Source organism: Elaeis guineensis, chromosome 2 (assembly GCF_000442705.2).
Source record: "Elaeis guineensis isolate ETL-2024a chromosome 2, EG11, whole genome shotgun sequence".
Lineage (NCBI taxonomy): Eukaryota > Viridiplantae > Streptophyta > Magnoliopsida > Arecales > Arecaceae > Elaeis > Elaeis guineensis.
Window position 1 is genome coordinate 126,213,572 of NC_025994.2, and position 25,939 is coordinate 126,239,510.

The following is a 25,939-nucleotide window of genomic DNA, read 5'->3' on the forward strand; positions in this document are numbered from 1 at the left end:
AACCCATCATTTACTCCATCCCATTGCGGATCCTCCTCTTACGCTAAATTTAATCTGGCTTATAGCATATCCGAAACGGATAGAATAATGATAAAACTCATCACAATTTTTTTTTTTTTGATAGGAATCTCTAATCCCATTCAAATATATATATTTTTTCACAATTTCTTCTCCATTCCTTATTTACTTGGTAGTAAAAAAAGATTGAAGATATAAAGATTACATACCATCACCTTTAATTATTTATAATTGATTATTTTTTAAATTTATTTGCCAAAGTGCCTCTTGATTCACCATCAATAGCTCCTCAGTCAAAAGAGACTCTAGGCAAAATTGTGAGAGATGCACCATAATCTACTTAATATGCGGTCCAAGGCTCGTGATTTGGACGGATTGATCTCCACTTCCACATACATAAGATATTGTCTGCTTCAATCTCTAGTTGCTATAGCATGGGCACTCATAGTTTTATCCTTCAAAAGTTACCTCATAGGAAGAGAATGTTTCATCTCATATAAGTTAGCGTCTCTTTTGATTCATAACAAATATAGGATTAATGGTACCCTCTCTCATACATTACAATAATATTTATTTTTATATTTTTTATTTATCTGATTTATATAAAAAAATTGATTTTTGTACTTTTATCTAATCCGATTCATCCAACTCATCCCATCTATTTTACCCATATCATCCTATCCAGATACAAGTATAGGATGAGTATGCGAAAAAGACCTATCCGGCATATTATACCCAATCTATCAGCATTCTTAATTGTTGTAGGTTGTCATCCTTTCTACCGCAGCTCCATAGAAAAGTCCTTGTAAACCACACGGAGCATTTTCATTAGAACTCGGGTTGTATTTTTTGCATGAAAAAAGGTGGCGAAAGAAAGATTCACCTTTCTTCGTGCGAATCCACAATTGGATCATTAATAATTCTTTCAGAATCTATTTTTTGATGGATAAATATCATGAAAAAGCTAGTCAATGAAAATTATCAAATTTTTCAATGAAAATTATCAACTTTATCATTGATCAACTTATCCATGTTCTCATACTTCTCTAGATAGATAAATTATTTTTTCATTGATGGTATTTACCTATGAAATAGAAGGAAGTTTTATCTAAGAGACGGATAAGTCATTTTCCCATCAACTAAGAAAATAATATTTTAATTCCATTCCTAATATATTCCTAGCCCTATAATAATAATAATAATAATAATAATAATAATATATAATACTATCTTATATATAATATAATATTATGTTATTATTGGACAATAATATTTTATGATTTTAATCTAATATATTATTATAATAATATAATGATACAATACAATACCTTATTTTATTATGATAATATAATGTTAATATCTTATATTATTATAATATAATATGATGTAATATAATAATATATAATTTTAATATATATTAATATTATATAGTATATTATAATATATATTTTATTTTATTATATATAATATAATTTATTATATTATATTATATATAAAATATATTATCTATATTTATGCATATATATTATATAATATTATATATTATAATATATAAAATATAATATATTATACTATATAATTATATATAATAATATTTATATAATAAAGGATATTATGAAAAATATATATAGATCTTAGTAATTTATCAAGAAACTAGTAATGCAAAAGAACATAGGTAATAAATTTTTAAACCATTTTGCAATATATAAAAGATCATGGATAATTTGATTGTATTAAATAAAAGTTGAGGATAAAATTAAAAATTTTTAAAAACTTCAAAATATTTTTTGCATAATTAAGCCATTAGAAAATCTTTGAGTGAAACCTAGGAAAAAATGATGAAACAAAAAATCACTAATGGTGTGAAAAGAAAACATAAGACTTGAGATACCGAAGCCATTGTTGGTTGTTTGTGTAATATAGAATAGGGACAAGGTATACTCTATATGCTAAATGTTACTTGTTCTCGTAATTCATGCAAATATTGATAGATTATGATCACCCAAAAAAAGAAAGAGAGAAAAACCCATGAGGCCACATGCTTGGAGTCTACCCTTATGAATTATATTGATTTTTTTGATGTCATGTGATCGATTAATTCACGTTCAATTCATATAGACATTCCCATAGCCAAGCAGGTAATATCTTAGGGTGCATTTGGTTACATTTTTTGATTTTTAATTTTTAAAAAATATTTTTTATTTTTTTTATTTTTGCTATTGAGTAAAAATAAAAAAGCAAAAAGTATGTTTGATAACAACATTGATATAAAGCAAAAAAAATAATATTTGAAGATGACAGATAAAGAACTTGATGAGGAAAAAGGGTTCAGAAAGAAAGGGAGAAGAAGGTGGGGAGGTGAAGAGCTCGATAAGGAAAAAGAGTTTGAGCTCTTTACTTTTTGATTTGGCGTTTTAGATGTGCGAAAGCAAAAAAAAGTAAAAAAATAAATTTTGAAAAGTAAAAATTTTTTATTTTATATATAAAATAATTATTTTGATTATTTTGATTTTTGCTTTTTACTTTTCATGATGTTATCAAATATTACTTTTTGATTTTTGCTTTTTAAAAATTGAAAAGTAAAAAAAAAAAAATTTAATGGCTAACCAAATGCACCCTTAGTTGTCATATTTTTCTTATTGGAAGAGATCCTATGCTTAATCTCAAGGGCGGCAAACATAACTTATATTCCACTAGAAAAATAAAAAGAAGCATAGACATTGTTATACAATGTCTGCTACCCCATGTAGCCACAGCCCATCTACATCTTATCCATTAAAGATCTAAACAACTACTTTGAATAAAACTATACCTAATATTCAACAATACAATAATTGAACCTGAATGAATATTCTTATAGTGCAATAACTCGAGAAACCAATATTTAGAAAAGTATGGAGCATATTTGGATGCAATTGTTGTCCATTACAAGAAGATGATGGATACCATAACAATTGCATTTATATGTTTATAAATATGTATTGTGTATCAACATACAACCTGATATATCTAAATATAACTTGATAATTTGAAAAGCTAGGACCTAATTTTATCGGTCAATAAAATAGAAATTTAATTTTATTCCTAAATACTTCATCTTAATTTTCAATGCCTCCATCATCAAATGTCCAATAACTCAGTCGTTCATTTTTCTCAAATTTAAAAAGCATAAAAGATATTATGAAAAATATATATAAATTTTATAACTTATCCAAGAAAGTAGTAATGCAAAAGAACATGGACAACAAATTTTGAAGTTATTTTTTTAATATATAAAAGAATGTGAATAAATTATTTTTCTATCTAAATATTATCTGAAAAATATTTATCTAAAAAAATATAGATTTTCATATAATTTTTTTACTCATAAAAGAATGGACCCTTAGTATAACTGCTAAGGACTTCACTAGTTTGATATGCTGGGATCTAAATAGATCAATATTTCAAATAACAACCACTTTTGATGACTCTTCAATTATATTATATTAAAAAATAAACAATAATAAATACTATGATATATTATTTTGATTATTATAATATAAATAATAGTCATATTTCTCACATTGATTGAAGTGTTTTATCTTCCCCGATTAGTCAAAAGAAGAGGAGTGAGTTGATTGGGGAGAGGCAGGTGGTAGAGGCGCTGAACTACATGGATGGCGGGAGGAAACAAATATCTGAAGCGGGTCGGCAAATCCTGAATATGGGATGACTTCATGTATTTAGCTTTTAAGAAAAAAACTCACAAACCTGAACTACTAATAAATTTCAAAAGCATCTTGCAGTGAAAGGCCTTATCAATTATTTTCTATGACCGAATGCCTAACTCACCCTCTCTGACTGAACGACAAACTTTGATCTGATATACCAAATATCCACAAGGAGAATGTGTGACCTTCCAGTCAAGAAAATACTTAGGATGCCCTTCATCCTTCATGACAAATAATTGAAGAAGGCGACACTTGATCAGCGATATGATAACGGAGTAATCACGAGTAAGTTTCATATTATCAACATACAACAACATAATAGCACCACTCTCCCTCTTAGGAGAGCCACCAGGACTGACTATTTACGTTACATGGGAGATAATTTGGGAATTCTCATCAAAGTCAGTGAATCTAGCAGGCAACAAGAAAGAAGGCGTAAACAAGATCAAGCTTGTAAATCGATGAGAGAGCAGTCTTCTTCCTTTTTGTTCCTTCGACATCTTGTTCCCCGAAGCATTGAAATAGCACAATAAGCAGGCCATCGTGCCTGGCTAGTGAGTCTATCGTCTCGATGACATTTTTTTTTGCGGGCTGCTCCTCGTCAAGGCCTTCGAGTGTCGATCTTCGCTTGGGCCGGTGGGCCGGCTCTGAGGCTCTACCTTGGCTTTTCATTGGTTCCTCCTTTTTCGTATTGCATGCGCATCTTCAAGCAATTTTTTTTTCTTTAAATATTATTTTTTAAAATTTATTTTCCATCAAACTTCTCTTTGTAAGTGATTATGTGATCCCAAAAAAAAATCCATAAAAAATAAATGGAAAGATAAATCTCTTTTTTATCATCGCTTATTATTTTTATTAGAATAGAATACTGTTATAATAGTGATAATTCATAAATATTATATTTTTTAAAGCAAATAAGGCCGTTATAACCGTTGTTATAAAGGTCAGTAACGGTTTCCGCGAGGGTCCGTTCTACAACCGGCGAGTCAACGCGTTTTCACATTTATAAAATCGCATCACGGAAAAGATAAACAGAATCACCCCATCGGTCCCTGACGAGAATACCCTTTTCTCGGGGACTTGGACAAAGCTTGAAAGGAACGCATCCCAGCTCTCAGCGTGGCTTCTTCCGCTCACCTCACTCGCAACGCCCCTATCGAATCCCAAAATCCTCGTTAAAGATCCCATTTCCTTTCTCTCTCTTTCTCTCTCCATTTCAAACGTCTCGCCCCTCCGCGGCTATGGCGGGTGCTGCGGACGATTTCGTCAAGGGTACATTCTTCCCCCATGGCGTCGCTGTCATCACCCTCGTCCGCCCCAAAGCCCTCAACGCCAAGAACCTCGGTCTCCTTCTACTCTTTTTCTCTTATTATTATTGTTTTCTTTCCCACCTCTTCTTCGTTTCTTTTCGTGAGTTTTTCTATTGAATCTTGGTTACGTAGTGCCTCGATTCCATGTTATGAGAATAGAAGCGGATCCAGTGACTAGGAGTTGACTTGATTCTTTAAATCTTCAAGAATCGAACTTCTTGCCAAGAAATAGAAAATTTAGTCCATGTCCTAGAATATCTAGTTGTTTTTCTTTTTGTTATGATTTCTAGATCTTCTTGAAGGATTTCTGATCCCGTCAAAGCTGAACCAGCATAAAGGCACGAGTTAAATTGCTGTTAGTTTTGTAGGAAGAAATTGACGATAATTTGATCGGTAGCTCATATTAGGGTTTCAAAATGCCATTTCCTATGCGAATTGTTTAGTCTAACAACAATTGAAATAAGATGACCTAGTTTTTCTTCTGAAAAGTTATCATTCTTCCAATCTTTCAGAGGAATGCGTCATGTGATGGGTTAAATTTAATCTATATGCGGTTCATGGAGATGATTTACTCTTGCATTTGTCTTTTTATAAGTATCTTTGATAGCTTTCGTTGATCATATGTTTATGTAATCTTTTTAGTCCTCCGTGGCTTATATTTGAAATGGCAGTGCAGAGATGGATATAAGATACAAAGGCTATCTTCACGGGTGGGAAAGTGATCCAAGTGTCGAATGCGTCCTTGTGGAAAGCAGCTCACCATGCCTTTTCTGCAGCTTTTCCCCTTTTACCAATTGCAATAACCACTAACAGCCTCATGCCCCTCCCCCGCCCTTTCCCAATGTACAATAAAATCATCACTCTTTCAATATTCCATTGTGCATTTTCTTTTACTTATCTGTTTTATGGGGCGCTTGGTATGGCCTGAGGGTTGAATTATGGCCAATGCAAGAATGGCCATTAAGGGTGTTATAGCTGAAATTCAAAAGGACAAAACTACACAACTCATGGAAAGGGTGTTTTAGTGGGCCTAGAGTATGTCTTGTGTTGTGATTGCCATGCATGATTGGATAATATGTATGCTGTTTTATGATGCTTTGCTTTATTCTAATAAGATCTTTTGTATAGTATGCAGGAAATACTGTGAATCAGGATACTATTTGATGCAAAATATCATAATTGGTTGTCTTTGCTAGCTGAATGCTACTCATAATAGCAAGTTTGCAAAATGCCTGACACGGGGCATACTGCACCGTACTGGTAGGATACTGAGACTTGGTATGCCCCTTTATTCACATTATACTGAAGGGTATTGGATTCGGTGGACCACATTGCTTGCAGTCCATTGAATATGGCTAATACCGAGGTCCCATGTTTCCACTTAATTCATGGCAGCAAATAGATACAGAAGCAGAAATCTACTTTTTTCCTGAATTGACTTCTTTCCCCAACTCACAACTTATCTCTATCTCAAGGATTGCTGCTTTACCCTCTTCTTCTGTCTGGTTCCTCCACCTGCCTTTTCTTTTGCCACCTGCTAGGAAAAGTAAAGGTACCAAGGCTGTCATTCTCTCCTGCTCAATATCTTCGCTACTACTCTTTTCTTTCATTTCTCGCTATTACCACCAATTTCTGCTGTCAAGGACCTCCAGTACACCAAACCCTACCTACCTCTCTTCCTTCCCTAACCTCTAGAAGCTTGTTGGTGTTCCTTTCTTGCCCGACGTTGGAAAGGTTTGTTCAGCTTGTCCCTCTTAGGAAGAGTTCGGTCCCTCTCAATGAGCATGCCATTATCCAAGTAGCATGGGGTCCCAGGAACATTTGCTAGAGCTCATGATCAATGGTGATAGAAAGGGGATTTTCCTCATGCCTTTTGTCTTCATGATGAACCCAGGTGTCCCCTGCTCTTGAGAGCAACCCCTTCGTAGTCATGCTACACATCTCTTTGTCCACCTGTAGCCGCCTCTTCAAAATGATTGGTTGCTTGTGGCAGAGGAGGCTGCTGGTCAGCAAGGGCCGGGGGGGGGGGGGGGTGGAGATGGAGAAAGGCCAGGCCAGGAGCCTGTTATCGTACAGGCAGAGGTAGAGATGGGAGGAGGAACTGACAGAGGAGGATGGAGATGCAGATTTTTTTTCCTTTTTTTTCCCCTTTTCTCCTCGTTTCAGGAAAAGAAATGATGAAGATTTCTGTTTCTATATCTGTTTGCTGCTGTGGATTAAGTGAAAAACATGGGATCCTAGTATTAGCTGTATTTGCTGGACCGCAAGCTGGACAATTTACCAAATCCGTGCCCATGGCAAGGCTCTATGAGATAAATGATGGGTTTACTCTGATGGTAAAGGAAACAAATCATCTAAATTGTGTAACTGTTGTCAAGTAGGTGTGGCTGATTACCTTTCTAGACTACCCTGGCATTTTGCTTATCTGACATTATAAGGAACATGATGTGTTACAAGAAGAATTAGATCGGAGTTTTGATTTCTTGTTAATGGAGTTGCTTGTAGAGTATGAAACATGTGGTTGATTTTGCTATTTTTGATGTCGTCCTTCTCACTGTTTCTTTCTTGTTATACTTTTCATTTTTTTGATGCAAGACAACCTTATGAATAGAAATATATAAGTAATACAGTAAAGTGATCTTCTGAAGGTTCGAAACTTTTATTGATCAATTTGATGAGTATCAAGAAGATTGTAGCAGTATGACCTAATCTTCTTTAGGATTTTCCTGACATGTTGAGAATGTCAAGATATTTATACATGGTTGATAAACAGCACTTTTGCATGCATCAGCACATAACTTCTGAGCAATTACGTTATTCTGCTTGTGTTTGTTCAATCTTTTTCCATTTGTCTGTATAACATCTGGCATGCTTTTTCCTTGCTTTTGTTGTCATGATAATGTCATGCTTGTGGAGATTAGAAGAAGGAAACTGTTGTAGCTGAATGTTTTGTTTTTTTGGAAACCTTTCTTTCGCCACAATCAATGTTAAATTGCTCCCATGGATGACTATAGGAAAATTTTAACATGGTCAGCTTATCAAATATGAGTTTTTCTCATGTCTTTTTTACTTGCATTGGTCTTGTTTAAAGATGGCATGTAGTGTAATCCCTGGCTTAAGTTGTTACTTGGATGTAGAACGATGACTGCTCTCAAAAAGTTGTTTAGAGCTTTGGGGATATCTCTCACCTTTATTATCTACGAGCCAACATATGAGATGAAACTTTATATGTTGTTGAGGTGAAGCTTCTTATTTTTGCATGGATGTCTTCTTGTTTTTTTTTTCTTTTTTCAAAAGAATTAATATGACTACATTTTGAGTCATTATAAAGGTTGATTTAAGTTCTCATTCACTTAAACTGTAGTCTTGTTCTTTAAGCTCATGCTGTTGTTCTGTTATAGGTGTTTGCTCTGGATATTCACTGATGTGTAAAATTTTTGGATATCAGATGCCCTTACATTTGTTTTATGGATTGTGTGACAATGGGATTTGGGACTGGCCTGTCTGGACATGGCCACTACCGAATTGTCACTGAGGTATACCTTTTTTCAAAGCAGTGACATTTAGTAGTTTCATATTTACCCTGGTGTGAAAATTAGTTTTAACTTGGTACTTGATTTCATATGGTTTATGCCAAAGAACACTTCTTGCCATGCCGGAAAATGGAATTGGCTTGTTCCCAGATGTTGGTTTTGCTTATATAGCTGCAGATAGTCCAGAAGAAGGGGCTGTGGCGGTGTCCCTTTGACTTCCTTCACATTCATCACTCAACTGATCTTCATAACAATGCCTCAACTTGTTTGTCTTCTCAAGTTGTACATCATAACTTAAAACACCACTAAAAATATATCACACTGGACCTTGTGAAGATAATGAGTTGTTTCTGGCTTGACAAGGCATGGTTATTGTGATAAGAGAAAATATCACCTTTTCTTAAGACCCTTAAAGGTAGTTTGACCTTTCAGTTTTTGTTAAGGTCATCTAACATAGTATTTATTCTTGCTATCTTCTGTTATAAGTGATCAAAGTAATGCTAATATCCTGCTGTATGTTTCAAGTATCAAGAACCTACATTATTAGATGGTAGGATAGGAAAGGAGTGCAAAAAATGAAGGTATCTAATATGATTACTTGTGATCATGTCCTGCTAAATTTTAGCTTGCTTACCTTGCATTTGCAACAATGCACCTGTAATAGAAACAATTCTAAGTAGCCTTTTCTCGGTGATCAGAAGATAGTGTACACAATAAACAAGCTTTTGGGGCTTGTTTTGGATGTCAGAAGATCTTATCGATCTGATGAGGCCTTAACATTTCAAACATAACACAAGAAACCATGGTGGAAAGTGATTGGGGCTGCTGGACATAGTAACTTATCCCTGTTTTTCAGGTTAAGTAATCACTTTTGTGAGATGTTTTATCTAATCCCTGAAAAATAGGGATTAGACACTCCTCCAGCTTCCCAGATCACCTTCAAATACTGTGTCGATTGTGTTTGCTTCATTCTAACTTCAATAATAATATCCTGCCTGACCCTGCTGGAAGGTTTTTGCCAGACCGACGAGATCTTCCAGCATCCAAATAGGGCCGAAACATTGCATCCTATTCGTACTTAAGTGCATATATACTTAGCATGAGGGAATCACAATGGCTAAAACTCGAATAAAATATACTCAAATAATGAACCATATAGATCGCCATTCATTGCTAGGGAACCCTAGGGTTCTTTGACTTTGAAACATGTTGCCTGGTATATATGCGGGAAAAGATGTCAAGAGAAAACACCATGAAGAAGAAATGGAAGGATTTAGGTTAAAAACGAAAAACCTATTGCTCTAGTACCATGTAGAATTGCAAAATGACAATTTTGGAGGCAAAAGGGAGAACAACATCTTCCTGGTGTTTTCCTTTTCAGAGTGTGTATGTGTGCGGGTGGGGGTGGGTGTGGGTGTTGGTGTTGGTGCACATGTAGGGTGAGGGTTGGGGGTGGGTGCAGAAGTGAAGATGGGATGCCACAACTTGCCAAATTTGTTCATCACCCAAACTAATTTATTAGCATTGGTTAAATGAGCAAAGGAGAATGGCAGGTAACAGTGAAAGTGTGAAACTCATTGAACTACATAAAATTTAAATGAATCAGCAATACAAGAACAGATGAACCATTTAGGACTTCAACCACAGTTTGGTGCTTTTGTTCTCTAATAATCTTGATGTACAGTTTGTAATTCGGAGTTATGTATATTTAGTGAATTAATGCAGTTTCTGTTGGCAAGTGTAGCATTGTGGATTTACTGAGCATGATGGGTTTCAAGAATCTGGTAAGTTTTAATGTAAAAGAAATGATTCAAAGTTGTTTTACAAGCTTCTTTGTTTTGGTGCTAGTACATGCCATTGGCATATCATTGTTCACAAACATGTAACCTTATTCACAAAGTTTTTCTTTTGCTTAGTATTTTAGCCAATGCAGCACTGCTGAATCTTGAAATTCTCATTTCCATGCCATCTATCCCACTATGATCCGATTAATGCTTTTTATTCACTCTATCCTTGTATATGTGAGATATGAAATGAAAAGATAACTATATTGGAGAATTTTCTGATCATCAATTTTTATCAAGATGTTTTGTTTTTCTTCTTTCCCATCAATGTGTTCTTGTTTTAATTGGGACAAGTTTTCATGTTTCTACAAATTTTAGGAAACTTACCCTCAAAACTTTTCTATCAAATCAACTCTTTTCCTCATTTCCATCTTTGTATATTTATGCACATGCGTGTGGGCAGGCATAGTTGGGGTGGGGGGAGCGGTATTACAGTATGCAACCAATAAAACAACAAGCCTCAAAAGCCCTTATTAGCTGATAGTTCCTATTATGAGGTACATACCCCTCCATTTTTTTTTCTTTTTTTTCGATCTTATGGCTAGAGACGCAACTGAGTCGAGCAACTAAAGGCTCGAGCTCGAATCAATTCAAAATATTCGGGCTCAAAAGTTGACTCGAGATCAATTGAGCCTTAATATTCAAGCTCGAACTCACTCAGTCAAAAAAAAAGAGCCATACCCAAGATTGGCTCGACTCGGATATGAACCAAGTCATACTTGAGCTCAAGCTCGAGCTCGAATTCTAGTTTTGGTCATAATTAAAAAATATAATAAAAAATCAGGAGTTAGATCATATTAAAAAAATATAAATATTTTATTTTAGAATACTAAATTAATAATATATATTGGACTCTTTTACACACACACATGTATATATGTGTGTGTGTGTGCATGTACATATGTATGTACGTACACATGCACGCAAGCGTTTGAGCTACATACTTTGCTAGCCTTTGAGCTAAATACTTTGCTACTCGGGCTCAACTCGAAAAATTGTTCAAGCTACTCGAGCTTGTTATAATGGAGTCAAGCTCTAGCAGCTCATTGCTTAGCTCATTTGCACCTCTACTTATGACTATACATATTTTTTCATAGGCCCTTCCCTCCTCTTTATTGACTCATTTATGCAAGTACAAATTCATAACCTTGCTAGAACTGCCTTGGAAATTTGCTAGACTTGTCCATAGCATTGTAGTTTGCTACAACCTTCTTTGTCATTCTTTGCCTTTTATCTTTCTGTTTGCATACTTACCGTTACCCCTGTTCCTCCTGCCTTTACAACACCAACTTAATGTTGTTATCCATGTGACATTGAACTTATGCTTGCACGGTCTTTATGATCCAACATTATAAACCATGGAACAATGTTGGTCCTTGGATGCAAAAGCATTTCCATTGGAAGGAAATCTATTAAGGACAAAAAGAGCTGCTTTAGCGATGTGATGTAATTATTTCCTTCAGATGTTTTGAATTTATTGTTGTCTGTGCATGCGTGTGGGCATTCTTGAGAGGAAATTGTCGTAGATGTCATTCATATACTGTCTATATAATACCTCCAAAATTATTAAAAGGTGTCCTGTTGATCGAAAAGCCTTTATGTTTTTATTATCTTTTTTTTTTTGGTAGATAAAAAGTTTTTTCTCACTTCAATGATACACTGCGGATGCAATACAAATACACCTTAACTATTTAAGTTGTTTTTGTTTTAAGAATAAAACCTTGGCTAGCTGAAGTGAGTGAAGGTGTGGATGCAGAGAGATAGATCTATTAAAAATTTTTTGGATAAGGAAATTCTTAGGAAGCAGATGCAAGGGAAAGTTTTTGGGAGAGACTTGAAGCATGTGTGTTGTTATGAGTGGAAGTTTCCTGCTCCTAAGGATAAAACTAACTTTTTAGTTAAAAAGAATTGTCCCTTGGTATTTCAGTTGTGTGTGTGATGCTAGTGATAATATCCAATGCTCCTATCATACTTGTTAGTTTCGCTTTTTAGGTGTTTGAAAACTTTGAGGTCACCCGATGATCTGTACATTCATGTGTTAGGCCCTTTAAGGTTGTAGATATGGTATACCAATCTATTTTGACATTAAAATCAAACTCTCAGGAGCTATTCTGGCAGCGAGGCCCACATGTTCGAATCATCCATCTCCACTTGCCAAAACTAACATTCATGAGAGATATACCAAACATTGTTAGTTGTGGGGGAGTTATATGAATTTAGGTTTAAAAAAAAAAAAATCAGATTGGGATGTCCCAGCCATCCATTGTTCTCTCATGGACGTTGCATGTCCCGAGTCTGATATGGGAACTGCAAGACAGTGCATTTTAGGCTATTGGGAAGTGTAGTTAAAGAGTGCAAAGCATCTTTCTTGTAGATCGGTTACATGCTAATTTTGAAATTCATCCTTCATTGCTGGCACTTGTATTACTCTTGGTTGGGCCTTTCAGAATTGAAGGCACTTTTTTTGCAGATCTTTTAATGGGTTTATTTAAATGTCTTGTTGATTTGTCATATTTCAAGTCTGATTTTCAAGAGCCTCGATGTTGTCCAACCAAAATTGATATGATGAGGATCTATTTGATTCTAGTCTGAGCAAAATCAACCCAACATTTATCAATTCATTTCTCTCAATTGTCTATACTCTTGTATGTTGAAATATTTTTTGTAATCATTTACTGAATGTTTTTGGAAGTGTGTGGTCATGTTTTCTGATTGTACTTCAGTCAATATTTAGTCTTACTAGGTCAGTTCTTCCTATACTATGATTTTCTATTTACTTATTACAGCCATATGTGTTCTGCTATGTTTGTAGAGTAACACAGTCAAGGAGGGGGGACTCAGAATCCCTTGTAACAGAAGTGAAGTTGCATTGCTCATTTTTATATTAAGATCTTTTAAGGATGCTTTTCACTTTGTTCTTGTTGGTTTCCTAAACTCTACAAGTTCCTTTCCAGGGATTTACAGTTGGAATGACTGGGAAAAGGATTTCATCTCCTGCTGATGCACCATATGTGGGCCTGGGAACTCATTATGTGCCATCTGGAAAATTAGGATCCCTGAAGGGGCATTTCTATCAATCAACTTTATGTTTCTGATCATTCATTATTTGCATCTTGTGAAGAGATTTTAGCGGTAACTATTACTTTTTGTTTCTTAGAAACATTTGAGGACCTTGAAATGAGTTGTTGGGTCGCTAATACTTCGTCACTATAGATATCCAATATCAGATTAATTATAGAAGTTAAACTTGGTGGGTTGACTTTTGCCAGTAAAAGCTTGCTTTTTATATTATTATGAATTGGTTATTGGTTATTATGATCTGAAGTAGTTGTGAAGCTAGTGCATTCAATAAAATACCTATCTTTATATTTCCTAAATTATTTTGACAGTATTTGGTATGAAGTGGCTATTTGAACAAACTTATTTTGTTGAGTTAGCAAACAATGCACAAAGTGCTTGCTTTGTTTGTACTATATATTTATTACTCATTCAGTTTGTGGATCATGACTATGATTTTAAATCCATTTTTTTTGTATATTTATTAATGACCATCAAATACTGTTTGAAAATTTAATGGACAAGTTAACTTTAATTTGAATCTGAAGTAAAGGATATCAATTTATCTGTAGCTAGCATTGAATTTATTACTGAACCAATAAGCTTTCCTCCTATCAATATGGTATTGATTTCAAGGATCAATTTGTTGTTATGTCAAGTTTTAGGGTGTTCTAGGACCAGCTCCTGGCATGGTGTCAATTCTCTTGCTCGTTCTCAATCCTGGTTAAGCCATCTTTGGTCTGGATAAGTCTGCTAGGATACTTAGAAGACCAATCACCAATCACACAAGAGACCTACTTTCTTGGCTATGGAGGTCAAGCTCATGCTACTTAACAATCTTGCAAAAATTTCTCGGAAGAATCTATGTAAAGAATGAAGAAGGCAACACAAACTTGGACGTATAGAACCACATTAATCTCGTGAAGCAGATGTTATGAACTGAAGAATCAGTGTTCAACTTCAGGCCACCTTCATCCCTTAGAAAAATTGTCAACTCAGTGTTGAACTGAGTTGACAATTTTGCAGTTTGTAATGCAGACTTTCTTTTTCAGGCTGTAAATTTCTTTTCAATCTACTTTAATGGATGGCCATGCAATTTTCCTAAATTTTAACACTTATAAATAGCAAGAGAGCATGGGAAAAGCACATTGATCAAGGAAAATTGGGAGTATTTATTGTTCGCTATGAAAGTGTCTTAAATTGGTGCTCTGAATTTTGTTAAAAAAAGATTACTTAATATGCTTTATTAAGTTATGTATCTTCAAAAAATAAAATGTATGACGAGGCCAATTGAGAATGGCTATATCAATCTGTTTTGTTTGCTGCTTTCTTGTGCTATTATTTTGATTTTTGAGCTGCTTTTTTGCAATCTAGTAATCTCTGTTGGAAGCAGAGCTGGTGCGGACACGAAAGCCATCAAAAGTCGGCGATATGATTTGGATTCGATTTGAATCGAAGAAGCTCCATTAGATTGACTCTACTTCAGTTATTTATTTTCAGTCAATAAAATTATCTTGATGTATTTAGTTTTGGGTCCATACTTGGGTTTGTATTGGGTTTGTCCACGTCACCTTTGGAGCCACAACTCTCCACACGTCCAGGGAGGAAATATGCATGCCAGCATGTGCCATGCCCAAGGATCCTCATGCCAAGTTGTGTCAAGCATCAAGCGTCCACATGGAGTCCCATTTCTTCTCTAGGATTCTTTAAAAATTTTTGGCTACCTATCTATTTTGTTGAAGGGCTGATTTTTTTCTCATGATAGATTACTTTGTTTGGAAACCGGACATAATGCTTTACTTTTTTGTGGGATGGTTGATTTCTTCCTTAACTTATAAAAGTTAAGGGATTCCTAAAGAAATAGGACCCTTAGGATCCTATATAAATTTTTATATTTTGCATGAAGAGGACAATGAATGATTTTACAAGCCCACAAATACTTGTGTCAATTATTCCGAGAGGGAGAGGATGTGAGATCCAAAATCATCCCACAAGGGGAGGGTGTAAGGCCCACTTTCTTTTTTATCCCTTTAATCTTTATCTCTTTGAGATTCAGTGGTCCTACGACCCTGATTCGACTCCATCTATCCATGCAAGCCTATCCCATCAAGAGAAGATCTGTCTCCTTCAGAATTTTCGTCTATTGTGATGAGAGAAAAGAGTGATCCCTTATTCTATAGATTATATGCTGTCAAGGATCTTCGTTCCTTCTCAGTTGATCTTTGATTTTTATTTTTTCTGTTAGATCCATTGTTGGTAAAGACCTAGTTCTTTATTGACGGATTTGTTTGGTTAAAAGATTAAGAACCTTAATCGGGATAGTTTCTTAACTATCACGATCCGGATTCTTATTATCTTCTTGGATTGTCTCACGAATTTAATGTTTTACTCTTTATCATCCCATTCATATTTTTTTTGTATTTACTCATGAACATGTTTAATTTCTGCTATCTGTTTATGTACTTTCTTATTGCTAGTTGTTTACTGATCTTTAGAATGGCATTCATCTGCATCATTTAAATTAATCTCGCTTTGGTCTCGTATCAATCAATCACGCCTTCTGAGTAGAGTATAGGTAATTATACTGTCTGTCTTGGAAATAATGATGCCACTGATCGAACTTGATTTGTTGTTGATGAATAGAAGGAAGCTTGATCTTTAGGATTGGTTTCTTTTCTTTTTCGTTAGGGTTGTCTTGCATCAATTTGATATCAGAGCTAGTTGATAAGAGCTTTAGTTTAAATTCAGCAATTTAAATTCCCACAAGTTAAATTTTTGCATTTTAAATTTCATAATTTACTTTCAGGTATTTTAATTTTTTTATTGCACCTTATTTCTGTATCCTAGATTTGTATGACCACTATGATTAATGGTTCTCTTTCTCTATGATTTTCTGTTTTACATAGACTGCATCAAGGCTGCCCCTGTCATCTTATTTGTTTGTTATGAGTACGGAAGATCTATCCTCTCTCATTTAATGTGCCATATCTAATCATCTGAGAGTGTATAAGTTTCTTAGAGGAGGACTAATGATCTCTTATATCTTTTTTGCTGATGACTGTTTGTTCATTATTAAAGCAACTACTAAGGATGTGGGGTGCCTAAAAGCTATAATTGATGCGTAATGTTCCCTCTCTGGCCAAACAATTAATTTGACTAAATCTCGTATCACCTACAGCCCAAAGACCCCCAACTCTATCAAAGCTCATATTCGGCATATTCTTTCAGTTAGACTGGTCCATGGTACCTGGATATATTTGGGGCTCCCTTTCTCCCCCCAGCTGCTGAGTGTCGGGGATTTTGCTTTTCTTCAGGGAAGATGACCCAGAAAATATCTTCTTGGAAATGGAAAGCCCTTTCTTTAGCTAGAAGGGTGACTTTATTGCAATCAGTGCTTTCTTCAATTCCTCTTCATATGCTCTCGTCTTCCGGTTCCTAAGAGTATTCTCCATAGACTGGAAAAGGAATAGCGGGCTTTTCTCTGGGACGATCCTGTTGATTGTAGAGGAACACATCTAGTTGCTTGGAGCAAAGTTTGTATTTCTAAGCAAAATGGAGGGCTGGGCATTGTCTCTCTTGATATTAGACAGGAATCCTTCTTCTGCAAACTTGCTGCTCCGATTGCCCTTAATCCCACTTCTCTTTAGGCCATGGTGGTTAAAGCCAAACATCCATCATGAGATTCATCAGGTACCCAGTACCAACGTCCTACTTCCCCACTCAACACCAATATGGACCCCAATACAGCAGCCATCATTAATGCTCTGATGGAAAAGTTTGATGACATAAAAAATTTTATGAAAGCCATGAATGAGAGAATAGTAGTATTAGAAGAAGCTAGGTAGAAACAACCTAAACCTGAGTCTCTCCGACTACCTATAGGACAGGGAGATAGGAATCTAGACTAGATCGACCTATAGGGGCATGCCCGCATCATATCCAGTTCGACCAAGATGAGCATATCCTTAGGAATGTAAAGGTCGAAGCTTCAAATTTTGATGGTTGTTTAGATCCGAAGGAGTACCTAGACTGGGAATCGGATATGGATCACTACTTTGGATGGTACGAAATATTTGAAGCAAGGAGAGTTAGATTTGCTAGGATGAAGTTGGTTAGGCAAGTCCGACTTTATTGGAAAAGTGTTGAGCGTTTTCTCAACCAGAGAAGACAAAATCTGATAAAAACTTGGGATGAAATGAAAGAGAAACTCAGAGAGAAGTACCTCCCTATCTCCTACCAACAAAGACTTTTAGATCAATGGCAGAGACTTACTCAAGAAAATAGATCGGTCACTGAGTACACGAGATTTGATGAGTACCTTATAAGATGTGGAGTAGCTGAAGATAGGGTTGTTACCTTATCTAGATTTAGAGCTGGATTATAAGAGGATATCCAGCGTGAGCTCTTTTTGCGAGAGGTAACCACGTTAGAACAAGCTTATCAACTTACCTTAGATTTTGAGAGGTTTTGTAGATATTCAAATTCCCATCATCCTGAACCCAGCCGAGTAATCCCTTCTGGATTGAGACCCAATATTAACTAGGCTCCTAGTAATGAACCCCCACCTACAAATCCTATTGAAAGAAAAGAAGATAAAGGAAAAGGAACTATAGGAGAGTTATCAAAAGGAAGTAGATTGCTTCAAGTGCCATGGGTACGGTCACTTTGCTGCACAATGTCCTAACCGATCATTATTAGTGAAAAAATTAGAGGAAGAAATCTTAAAAAATATTGAGGAAGTTTATGAAGCTGATCCAAACTTAGCCGAGCAGTTTGAGAGTACTGAGGATATTCTAAGTTATGTGGCATCCGAGTCAGACCTTAGGCTTGGAGTCATAAGGTATGTTCTAGCACAAACTAAGGAAAGTGAAGACTGACGTAGGACTTCTATTTTTCATACCTTCATAAAACTTGGTGATAAAATTTGTATGGTCATCATTGATAGCAATAGCTGTATCAATGCCATCTCCATCGACATGGATAAGCGATTAGGATTAACTTTTGTAGATCATCCCAGCCCATACCGTGTGTCTTGGACAGATTCTTCTATTGTCATCAAATTTAGATACCGTATTCCCATCCAGCTTCATTCTTATCAGGATCATGTTTGGTGCAATGCCTTATCCATGAAAGTTGGAAGTATCATATTAGGTCGGTCTTGGCTGTTTGACAATGATGTTATGATTTATGGCCGAACCAACTCCTGTAATTTTACTCATCAGGGTAAGAAGATCACGATTAATCCTTCTTCACCTAAGACTATCAATAGAAAGATAGACAATGGACAAGAAAAACATCAAGAAGAAAAGCCTCCATCTAATAAGTGCTAAAGAATTAGAGACGATCATGAGTGAAGGATCATTAGTTTGGATGCTTGCTACAAGAGAAGTTCGTGAGAATCCTAAGGTAGATTATCCCAAAGAAGTAGCTAGCCTTCTTAGTGACTTTCATGATGTCTTCCTTAAGGATCTCCCAGATTATTTACCATCTATGAGAAATATTCAATGCGCCATTGATTTAGTTCCTAGATCTATCCAATCCAACTTGTCCCACTATAGGTTGAACCCTATTGAGCATGTCGAGCTTCAAAGACAAGTTGGAGAGCTGATAAAAAAAGATTTATGAGAGAGTTTGAGTCCTTGTGTGGTTTCTGCACTATTGACTCCAAAAAAGAATGGTACATGAAGGATGTGCATAGATAGTCGTGCCATTAACAAGATCACCATTAAGTACCGTTTCTCCATCCCTAGATTAGATGACATGCTAGATATGATGGCCGGAGTCATTATTTTTTCTAAGATTGATCTTAACAGTGGTTACCATCAAGTAAGAATTAGATTGAGAGATGAGTGAAAAACTGCTTTTAAGACAAAAGATGGTTTATATGAGTGGATGGTGATGCCATTTGGATTATCCAATGCCTCTAGTACTTTCGTGAGGTTGATGATCCAAGTACTACGACTGTTTATAGGAGTGTTTGTAGTCGTATACTTTGATGACATTTTGATCTATAGTCGAACTAGGGAGGACCATCTAGACCATCTCCGAAGAGTGTACCAAGTTCTTAGAATAGAAAGTTTGTATGCCAATCTTAAGAAGTACGCTTTCATGACAGATCGTATCATTTTAGGTTTTGTTGTTACCTTCGATGGTGTATCTGTCGACCCCAAAAAGATAAGAGCAATAATTAAGTGGCCGGTACCCAAGAGTGTGTATGACGTGCGGAGTTTTCATGGATTAGCAACCTTTTACCGTAGGTTCATAAAAAGGTTTAGCACTATAGTTGCTCCCATCGGTGACTGTATTAGAAAGGAAGATTTTGAATGGACTAGGGCAGCCAATAGAGCCTTCCTAGACATTAAGGACAAGATGACCCACATCCCAGTCTTACGTCTACCTGATTTTTCTAAAATTTTTGAAGTAGCACGCGACGCATCAAGAGTTGGGATTGGTGGTGTCTTTAGTCAAGAAGATCATTCAGTAGCATATTTTAGCGAGATTTAACGATTCTAAACTCAAGTATTCTACCTACGATAAAAAATTTTACGCGATAATTCAAGCTTTAAGATACTGGAGACATTACTTACTACCGCAAGAATTTGTTTTGTACTCTGACCATGAGGCCCTCCGATTCTTGAATTTTCAAAAAAAATTGAATCATAGATACGGTAGGTGGGTCGAGTTTTTGCAAGCCTATATTTTTGTTTTGAAACACTGTGCGGGTGTAGAGAATTGCGCTGCTGATGTTCTAAGTCATCGTCATACTTTGCTGTCCACCGTTAGTATAGAAGTTGTTGGTTTTGATAAGATTAAAGAAGATTATAAGGAGTGTCCAGATTTTGGTAGCATACCACTGTATATAAAGGGCTATCTAGAGAATATAGTGAATACATCCTTCATGATGGTTACTTGTTTAGAGGAATTAGGCTGTCTCCTATACATTTTTAAGAGATTTTCTAGTTTGGGAACTACACATTGGAGGATTAGCTGGACACTTTGGTAAGAATAAAACCATAGAGTTGGTAGAAGCTCAGTTTTTTTGGCCAAGCTTAAAAAGAGATGTCGTCCGAATTATTGCCCAATGTAGAATGTATGCTGTGGTCAAACAGAGAAAACAAAACACCATCTATATACACCTTTACCTATACCAGACTGTCCTTGGCAAGATATTAGTATGAATTTTGTTTTGGGATTACCTAGGACAGCTAGGAAGTATGATTCTGTTCTAGTGGTTGTAGATAGATTTTCAAAAATAGCTCATTTCTTCTCTATTGTCAAACGTCTGACGCATCGAAAGTTACAAGGATATACTTCGATGAGATTGTTAGACTACACGAATTGTCTAAAATCATTATGTCTGATAGGGATGTTAGATTTATGAGTTATTTTTGAAAAACTCTATGGCACCTTCTAGGCACAACTAAAATTTTTTTCTGCTTATCATCTGCAAATGGAAGGTTAGACCAAAGTGGTTAATAGGAGTCTTGAAAATCTGTTGCATTGCTTGATCGGGGAACATATGGGTAACTGGAATCTTTTGTTGTCTCGAGCCGAATTTGCATATAATAGCTCTGTTAATAGGTCCATTGGCATGAGTTCTTTTGAAGTAGTTCATGGATATCAACCTAGGAGACCAATAGACCTCATTTCACTGCCCATGCATCTTAGGATTTTTGAATCTGCAGAGTTATTTGCATAGCATGTCCAGAGTCTGCATAAAGAGATCAATAAAAAAATTAGCATTAACAATAAAGTTTATCAACAGAATACAGATTCTCATCGATGTGCCCAAGAGTTTGTAGAGGGAGATTGTGATGGTTCGATTGAGGCCTGAATGGTTTCCATCCGAAATCGTAAAGAAATTACATGCCCGAGGAGCAGGTTTGTTTAAGATCATAAAAAAAGTCGGACCGAATGCGTATGTTATGGACTTATCTTTCGATTTTGGGATTAGCTCTACTTTTAACATTACAGATCTCGTCGCCTATAAAGAGCCAACTCGGATACCTAGTGAGCCATTTAAGCTTGAACCAACCTTTGAGAGCGAGCCTGTCCCTGTGTGTCCACCATCCAAAATGTCAGCAAAACACGATCAGATCCTTTTCACTTGGAGTCGAGGCTATCAGTGGTATTTGATCATATGGCGAGGTCGATCGGAGTCTAAAGATATCTGGATCACTTGAGAAGAGTTGCAGCGTATTGATCTGATTTGCTTGAGCGTCATCAGAGCAGAATCGACCCACACTCAATAGGGTCGAGTTCTCCCCATCCTGGGAGAATTAATGCAGACATCAGAGCCATTAGAAGTTGGCGATATGATTGGAATTCGATTTAGATCGAAGAAGCACCATTAGATTAACTCTACTTCAGTTATTTATTTTCAGTCAATAAAGTTATCGTGATGTATTTAGTTTTAGGTCCATAGGGTCATATTTGGGTTTGTATTGGGTTTGTCCGCGTCACTTTTGGAGTCACAACTCTCCATACGTCCAGGGAGGAAATATGCATGCCAGCATGTGCCGTGCCCGAGGATCCTCATGCCAAGTTGTGCCAAGCATCAAGCGCCCACATAGAGTTTCATTTCTTCCTTAGTATTCCTTAAGAATTCTTGGCTACCTACTTATTTTGTTGAAGGGCTGATTTTTTTCCCATGGTAGATTATTTTGTTTGGAAACTACACATAATGCTTTACTTTTTTGTGGGAGGGCTAATTTCTTTCTTGTAAAAGGTAAGGGATTCCCAAAGAAATAAGACCCTTGGGATCCTATATAAACCTTTGTATTTTTCATGAAGAGGACAATGAATGATTTTACAAGCCTACAAATACTTGTGTCAATTGCTCTGAGATAGAGTGCGTGTGGATCCAAAATCACCCCACAAGGAGAGGATGTGAGGTCTACTTTCTTTCCTATCCTTTTAATCTTCATCTCCTTGAGATCCAGTGTTCTTACGACCTCAATTCGACTCCATCATCTATCCATGCAAGCCTATCCCACTAAGAGAAGATTTGTCTCCTCCAGGATTTTCCTCTATCGTGATGAGAGAAAAGAGTGATCTCTTATTCTACAGATCATATGCTGTCAAGGATCTTCGTTCTTTCTTAATTGATCTTTGATTTTTATTTTTTCTGTTAAATCTGATGTTGGTAAAGACCTAGTTCTTTATTGACGGATCTGTTTGGTTAAAAGATTAAGCAGTCCAATCAGGATAGTTTCTTAACTATCACGATCCGGATTCTTATCATCTTCTCAGATTTTCTCACGGGTTGAATGTTTTACTTCCTGGTATAATTGTTAAATGTTGTTTTTTGTAATGATCAATGAGCTGTAGCATGCTTTCCATGATTGGAGATATACAAATAAGAAAACATCCTTGTGATACTATAGTAATTGGAAAATGATCTATTTAGAGCAAGGTGATCATGAAGAGTAAGATGAATTATATGACTGCTTGAAAGTGTATCCCTTGCAGACCTTGCAATGTGAAATGTGAAGAGAGTGCATAGAAGTTTTTTTTTGAATTTCTAAATGTCTCATTCCATCAAAAATGTTAATTCACAATCAAGTTTTGGAATTGATAGGGAAACACAATTGAAAATCTTGATCTTAATCATGTCATGGGCTTCTTAAGAAACTAAGAATGTTTGATCTGGAAATGATGCAAATGGATTTGCATTAACATGTAGTTTATCTGAAAATTTTGAAAATTTTTGTAGACAGAAATCCCTCAGACCCTCTGTAATTCAGTATAGATAGATGCTACCATACAAAATTGTTTCTGCAGATATGGTTTTCAGATTTGAGAAGATTCATTTAGCTGAACCGTTAAATTTCTTGAATACTGCTTTTAAGTTGGGTAATGAGTAATAGACTAAGGACTCTTTATGTTTCACAAATGTGTTTCAGGATCATACCGTTTCATATTCCATCAAATTCCCATTGAAGCCTGAGTTATATTGCATATTTTGCACATGCAGCTTTGATGACCCTCACAAAGATGTCCAACCATTACTGGCAGAATACAATAAGGAACCTGAAACAGAGGCTTAGCTGAAGTTGCTTGTATCTCACAGTATCATGTTTTGGTGGACATAATTCAGTCTCCAAAATCATAAAAGAGGTGGAGAAGTAGCATCAGCCAAGTAATTACGCTGCAGGTATATCTTCCTGCTAGTCACTTCAGAGAAAGGAATGCTTAACTAAACTTGAACTTCTTTCAGTGGTGCTGAGTTGCTGATTGCTGTGGGATGCAATCCATCCAATTCTGCTATTCTGCCATAAGCCCATTAGTATGTCGGTAGTCTTAATCATGGTCTTCTGTACAGCCTCATACCATCCGATGTGGAGCATATTGTACCATATCAGTACTATTTCAATATGCGGTGTCACCCCATACTGATGCTACTGTACTGTATCAAACTGCATATCGGTATTATGACAGAATTTTACCGGTATGGATTCGATACTGAGATGGTGAATCTTAGTCTTAATAGTTCTCATGAGCATTAAAGGATAGAATTGGTAGCAATGGTGGCATATTGCCAATGTCATGAAAGTATTTGCAGATTAGCTGTTAGAATTGTGGTTGAGGGATGTATTTTCCAGTGTTAGGTCGATCAAAGTTCTTAATTATGGAGGAAGGATTTCTCTTGCTGATGTTGCTACCTGGATACTGAGAGCTTTCAATTAAGTGTTGCATTTGCATATTCACACTTTTCCCCGAATATGGGGGTCTACATGTAATACACTTCTCTATGCGGATGAAATCAGAAATTAGCAATTGGAAGTTCAGGCATTCCTGAGATAATATCACATGCTTGTATTGTTGGTTGTATTAGTATAGCATGATATAATGGCTGTAATTGTTCAGTGTCTGTTGAAAGTTGATCCATGATGCTTGCTAAAGCTCCTGGAACCAGTTTGTATCTATTGTTATCATCTTTTAGGGTCAATTTTTCTTTGTTTCTTTAGTAAACCCTTATACGGAAACCCTCATGTGGACATCTTCTGATAAAGAATCTTGTTCATACCATTTATAGCCATTCTCTATTCAGTGAGAATCAGGCTATACAAATTATCATCATTCTCCTTTATTTTACTATTACTATTTAAATTTCCCATGTAGTATTAATTTTTATTTTCCATTTTTCGTCTAAAAATAAGAAGATTCCTGATTGCAAAAGCATTGAGCGTGCAGCAAAGTGGAGTAATGAAGGCTTCATTACGTTGAAATGATTTTGCTGAAACAATCCAGTCAATGCTCTGCAGAAAACCTGATTATGAAGTTAACCTGTCAGACTTCATCAAAGAGAGCTATGCATAAGTTGGATATAGAATGACAGAATACGCTGCGGATATGTACCATGGCTAGTGTGTGTACATGAAGGGTGATTGCAAATCTATATATTTTACACATTATGAACTGCTTGCTACTAGCGTTTAAGAAGAAATGCTATGTTGCTGTCAGAGGAGATGTATGACTCTACAAGTTTTGTGGACTCATTTTGAAACCTGCAATACAGCTGTATTACTTGATAATCTGGTCGCTACTGCTTCCTTGCTGTCTAGCAACTACAGTTTTAGACTTCTCTTCAATTGCAGAGTTCTGAAATTATCGTATCATGGGGTATTATTCTCCAACATAACCAATGCTGCATTTATCTATAAAGCCTTAAGAGTTACTTGGTTCTATTTTGTAGACTGTTCTTCAGCTCCTCGCTTTTTGCTGCGCGGGTGATTATGCAAAGGTAACTTTAGCTTCAGTTTGTCACTAAAACATTCCACTTTATGCTGGTTCACCTCTATTGCTTCATTGTTTCACCTTGGTATTACATCCAGTTGCATAATCTTAATCCTATGGCACAGCTGTTTCTGTTTAAATATGTTCTGTTATCAGGGGTCTTTTTTATGCTGCTGGTACAAGCAAGTGTATTATTCTGCTTTGCACAAGATCTGACCACTTATTGTCACTTTGGGATTTTGGGCCTTGCACTCTGCTGCTTCCACTTGGCTGATCCTGGCTTTCATGCTACTTAGTAGCACGTAGCCCACGCTTTGCAGCGAGATTTAACTTAAATTAAAAAATATATTTTATTAATATAGATTTTGCATACAATATAATATAGGTTTGAAGCTATTTTTTGGCAAATTATCAAGTCAAAATTAACTTTTGAAAAATATATTGGTGACTTTAAAATTATAAATACTATCGTTAAAACTTTGTGAACTAAATATTATGTAAAATACATAAATATTATTGAAGATATTTTTGATAATAACTGGTAAAAATTAAATCTATCATAGTTATATCCGTAGCAAAATTAAGTATTGAGGCATCAATTAGTTGCTAAACTAATTTCTTAAAAATTATAAAAGGTATTGTATTAATTTTATGTATTGTTTAATTTATATCTTGAGATAATAAACATATTAAAGTTATTTTTTAATAAAGATAATGTAGTTATTTTA

The 25,939-nt window shown here is 35.6% G+C and overlaps 1 protein-coding gene across 12 annotated transcripts; it reads left to right on the top strand.

Annotated features, from left to right (window-relative positions):
• The first annotated feature begins 4,785 nt into the window (after nt 1-4,785).
• LOC105034314 (3-hydroxyisobutyryl-CoA hydrolase-like protein 4, mitochondrial) lies at nt 4,786-25,335 on the top strand. 12 transcript variants are annotated; one of them, XR_012138292.1, is made up of 7 exons: nt 4,786-5,072; nt 5,715-5,881; nt 8,176-8,277; nt 8,487-8,574; nt 13,370-13,464; nt 23,447-23,628; nt 24,669-25,330. XR_012138292.1 is itself a non-coding variant. In XM_073251029.1 (6 exons), exons 2-5 carry the CDS (start codon nt 5,856-5,858, stop codon nt 13,508-13,510), a joined length of 357 nt encoding a protein of 118 aa, XP_073107130.1. In that variant the 5' UTR covers nt 4,786-5,072; nt 5,715-5,855; the 3' UTR covers nt 13,511-13,547; nt 24,669-25,335. The 12 variants fall into 12 exon arrangements, 7 of the variants coding, with proteins under 7 accessions (XP_073107130.1, XP_073107125.1, XP_073107128.1 ...); XR_012138291.1 differs by lacking the exon at nt 24,669-25,330 and adding an exon at nt 23,692-24,548; XR_012138294.1 differs by lacking the exon at nt 13,370-13,464 and having other exon boundaries at nt 23,378-23,628; nt 24,669-25,323.
• Nucleotides 25,336-25,939: the final 604 nt, after the last annotated feature.

What these genes read in the sequence shown, in the direction of transcription:
- LOC105034314 (XM_073251024.1), top strand. Translation starts at nt 5,856, where the DNA reads ATGCCCCTCCCCCGCCCTTTCCCAAT. An exon ending in AAACTTTATATGTTGTTGAG is followed by an intron (nt 8,278 to 8,486) that starts GTGAAGCTTCTT and finishes TTTGGATATCAG; the next exon opens with ATGCCCTTACATTTGTTTTA. An exon ending in ACTACCGAATTGTCACTGAG is followed by an intron (nt 8,575 to 13,369) that starts GTATACCTTTTT and finishes GTTCCTTTCCAG; the next exon opens with GGATTTACAGTTGGAATGAC.